At 42.6% G+C, this 4,178-nt stretch overlaps 1 protein-coding gene across 1 annotated transcript; it reads right to left on the bottom strand.

Annotated features, from left to right (window-relative positions):
* Nucleotides 1–246: 246 nt before the first annotated feature.
* On the bottom strand, nucleotides 247–1,746 carry LOC128734205 (mucin-5AC-like; the record flags this gene model as incomplete). The annotated part of the gene is made up of 1 exon (XM_053828269.1): nucleotides 247–1,746. A coding segment is annotated over one exon (1,500 nt), but the record flags the coding sequence as incomplete, so codon positions are not given.
* Between the last annotated feature and the right edge of the window lie 2,432 nt (nucleotides 1,747–4,178).

Raw genomic sequence — 4,178 nt, 5'->3', positions numbered from 1 at the left:
GGACTGGGACTGGGACTGGGACTGGGACTGGGACTGGGACTGGGACTGGGACTGGGACTGGGACTGGGACTGGGACTGGGACTGGGACTGGGACTGGGACTGGGACTGGGACTGGGACTGGGACTGGGACTGGGACTGGGACTGGGACTGGGACTGGGACTGGGACTGGGACTGGGACTGGGACTGGGACTGGGACTGGGACTGGGACTGGGACTGGGACTGGGACTGGGACTGGGACTGGGTAGTAGTAGTAGTAGTAGTAGTAGTAGTAGTAGTAGTAGTAGTAGTAGTAGTAGTAGTAGTAGTAGTAGTAGTAGTAGTAGTAGTAGTAGTAGTAGTAGTAGTAGTAGTAGTAGTAGTAGTAGTAGTAGTAGTAGTAGTAGTAGTAGTAGTAGTAGTAGTAGTAGTAGTAGTAGTAGTAGTAGTAGTAGTAGTAGTAGTAGTAGTAGTAGTAGTAGTAGTAGTAGTAGTAGTAGTAGTAGTAGTAGTAGTAGTAGTAGTAGTAGTAGTAGTAGTAGTAGTAGTAGTAGTAGTAGTAGTAGTAGTAGTAGTAGTAGTAGTAGTAGTAGTAGTAGTAGTAGTAGTAGTAGTAGTAGTAGTAGTAGTAGTAGTAGTAGTAGTAGTAGTAGTAGTAGTAGTAGTAGTAGTAGTAGTAGTAGTAGTAGTAGTAGTAGTAGTAGTAGTAGTAGTAGTAGTAGTAGTAGTAGTAGTAGTAGTAGTAGTAGTAGTAGTAGTAGTAGTAGTAGTAGTAGTAGTAGTAGTAGTAGTAGTAGTAGTAGTAGTAGTAGTAGTAGTAGTAGTAGTAGTAGTAGTAGTAGTAGTAGTAGTAGTAGTAGTAGTAGTAGTAGTAGTAGTAGTAGTAGTAGTAGTAGTAGTAGTAGTAGTAGTAGTAGTAGTAGTAGTAGTAGTAGTAGTAGTAGTAGTAGTAGTAGTAGTAGTAGTAGTAGTAGTAGTAGTAGTAGTAGTAGTAGTAGTAGTAGTAGTAGTAGTAGTAGTAGTAGTAGTAGTAGTAGTAGTAGTAGTAGTAGTAGTAGTAGTAGTAGTAGTAGTAGTAGTAGTAGTAGTAGTAGTAGTAGTAGTAGTAGTAGTAGTAGTAGTAGTAGTAGTAGTAGTAGTAGTAGTAGTAGTAGTAGTAGTAGTAGTAGTAGTAGTAGTAGTAGTAGTAGTAGTAGTAGTAGTAGTAGTAGTAGTAGTAGTAGTAGTAGTAGTAGTAGTAGTAGTAGTAGTAGTAGTAGTAGTAGTAGTAGTAGTAGTAGTAGTAGTAGTAGTAGTAGTAGTAGTAGTAGTAGTAGTAGTAGTAGTAGTAGTAGTAGTAGTAGTAGTAGTAGTAGTAGTAGTAGTAGTAGTAGTAGTAGTAGTAGTAGTAGTAGTAGTAGTAGTAGTAGTAGTAGTAGTAGTAGTAGTAGTAGTAGTAGTAGTAGTAGTAGTAGTAGTAGTAGTAGTAGTAGTAGTAGTAGTAGTAGTAGTAGTAGTAGTAGTAGTAGTAGTAGTAGTAGTAGTAGTAGTAGTAGTAGTAGTAGTAGTAGTAGTAGTAGTAGTAGTAGTAGTAGTAGTAGTAGTAGTAGTAGTAGTAGTAGTAGGAGTAGTAGGAGTAGTAGTAGTAGTAGGAGTAGTAGTAGTAGTAGTAGTAGTAGTAGTAGGAGTAGTAGTAGTAGTAGTAGTAGTAGTAGTAGTAGTAGTAGTAGTAGTAGTAGTAGTAGTAGTAGTAGTAGTAGTAGTAGTAGTAGTAGTAGTAGTAGTAGTAGTAGGGGAAAGTCACCATCACTTCAAGGACTTGCCAATGTACAGTAGATCCTAATTTGATTATCAAATGAATTTCACACTAATGCTGTTACAGAAGGGACAAAGGGATTGGGCGGACCCACAAGCAGAGGCACTTTTGCGCATACCAGGGTTATAAGAGTCGCCTTCCACCATTAGGATCCTTCCATGGAATAATCAATTTCGCTGTACCAACTTTAACCCACGTGATGGATGGTTCGTTTGTTTTGAATTGAGAAGTGTCATATTTGCTTCAGACCTTAAGGATTCAGGTTGGCAATCCACTCCATCATCCAGGCTTCCACATTTATGATATCAATAATAATACTATTAATAATATGAAATTAAAATGAAATATAGTTTATATAGTCAAAAATAGAACAATCTCACCAGCAGTCCTTGGTATGGAATAGAGTTGTGTCCTTTGAGGTTCCATGAGTGCTTCTAATAATTAATTTAATTTTTTCATTCTGGTATCCATGTGCAGTATTATTACTCGTTTTGGCCAAAGTTTTTACTATATAGCAGGAGATGCGTCATTAGCTAAAACGAAATAAATTATTAAAATAACTTATATTAGGCTTACCTATTAGCAAGGCCGTGTGGCTCCGCCGTTTGCCCAAAACCGCGGTTTTGAGACCAGGCAGCCGGGAACCACCCAGTATCGCACCTCCTAGCTTGGCTACTCAATAGAGCATTACCAGGTATGGCCACGTGAAGGCGCTAGGTAGAGGCTTGGGATGGCTAGAGTTATATTGGACGCTCCTTATTTGCCTTCCCCATTTCATACCCTCGAGTAATTTAAAATCGTTTAAGCTTCCGAAACTTTTTCTTCACTCTTGTTTTATGTTACTTTTTGCTAACTTTTATCTGATTTCTGTATTTGAATTTGAATCTGAATTTGGACACATATTTTAGAAATCCATACAGAACGTTTTGATTCAAATCAATTAAAAATGCTTTTGTTGGAATATTTAAATTCAATTTTCAAGTAGAATGCTTTTCAAGTCAACATTTCCCTAGGCCAGCCACACGTGCGTTCCTAGCGTGGAAAATTCGGATCGAAAGCCTGCAAAACCGATAAACACTTCAACAGGTGCTTAATGGCATTATACAACTTCCACTTAATTCTAATAATGACACTACACAAGCACCATTAGGCGGACACCTTCATGACAGATTTTCAATCGAGATCCGCCAAAGCTTGCTGGCTGGCTGGCTGGTGCGGCGGTGGGCACGTCGCGTCGCGACGACAAAACCAGTGGAAAGCTCATTTTGTCAAGTCGACTGTTTTGCATATCGGTCTAAACATATCTCGGCGTTGTTTTTCCTCGCGTCGGACGTGCAAAAAAGCAGAAGGAAAAAAGACTATGCCTACCGGCTGGCTGGCCGGCCACAGGCAGCCAGTCAGCCAGCCAGCCAGTCAGCTAGTCAGTCAGTCAGCCAGCAAGCCACCGGCAACCCCCGCAAATTGTCTAGTGCGGCCACAAAACATGTGCATTTGAAAAGGACTTCGGTGGCGGTAGCGACCGGCCGGTCGACGACGGTTGTCGAAACCGTTTTTGCTACGTGGGCCGTCCAGTGCGCCACCGTGCCGTGCCGAACCGCACTCTAGGCCTCTGTGTGGTTCCTTAGGACCGCGGCGCGGGATGATCATACCGATTCGGTGGCGAGGCATGGAAGAGTAGAAAGACACAATGGTGCGGTGGTGAAAATGCATGATGTTATTATTTAAATTGAGAGCCCACGTTTCCGTACCGTGGGGCTGCTGCTGCCGGGTGGCTCACGACGACGACCGACCGACCGGCCGGCGTGCAGTAGTGACAATTTGTCAAAATTAATTTCAGCTGTTTTTTTTTTGTTTTGTTTTATCGGGCCGACTGACTGGGTGACATTTGCGGAAATCGAGCGTGACAATCATGGCACTAAACGGGGGTGTTGGGCTGTAATTATTCACTGGCACGGAAGCTTTGTTTTTCAGCAGCGTGAAATATTAATGTTCTGTTGAGATAAAAAAACATTTTGCTTGGAAACTTTGTTTCGTTTGGGGTAAACCAGCGAGCGATATCATTCTGTTACTATGTGAAACAGATATAATGACCGCGGAGGTATCGTAAATCCTTTCGTCGCTACCACATCGCTCCGCACACGAAAAACGTCGAAAACGATCGAGCCGCATTTTAATTTCAATTATTTATACCATGGGTGGAAAACAAAACGTTTTGGCCGTGCTCTGCCGGCACGCAACCAGCATTTTGCGTTGGTGCGGTCGCCCGCCGTAGTCCGGCCGGCTTCACCGGACCGGACACGCAATAGATGGCGCGGCAGCTAGCTAGCTGGTGTAATGTTGTGACAACAATGAACGCTCGCGATCGGCGCTGATCGTCCGGGGCTGGGCTGCCGTGCGATCAATGTCG

The sequence above is a fragment of the Sabethes cyaneus genome, chromosome 2, assembly GCF_943734655.1.
Source record: "Sabethes cyaneus chromosome 2, idSabCyanKW18_F2, whole genome shotgun sequence".
NCBI lineage: Eukaryota > Metazoa > Arthropoda > Insecta > Diptera > Culicidae > Sabethes > Sabethes cyaneus.
This window is presented reverse-complemented; position numbering and strand designations above follow the sequence as displayed.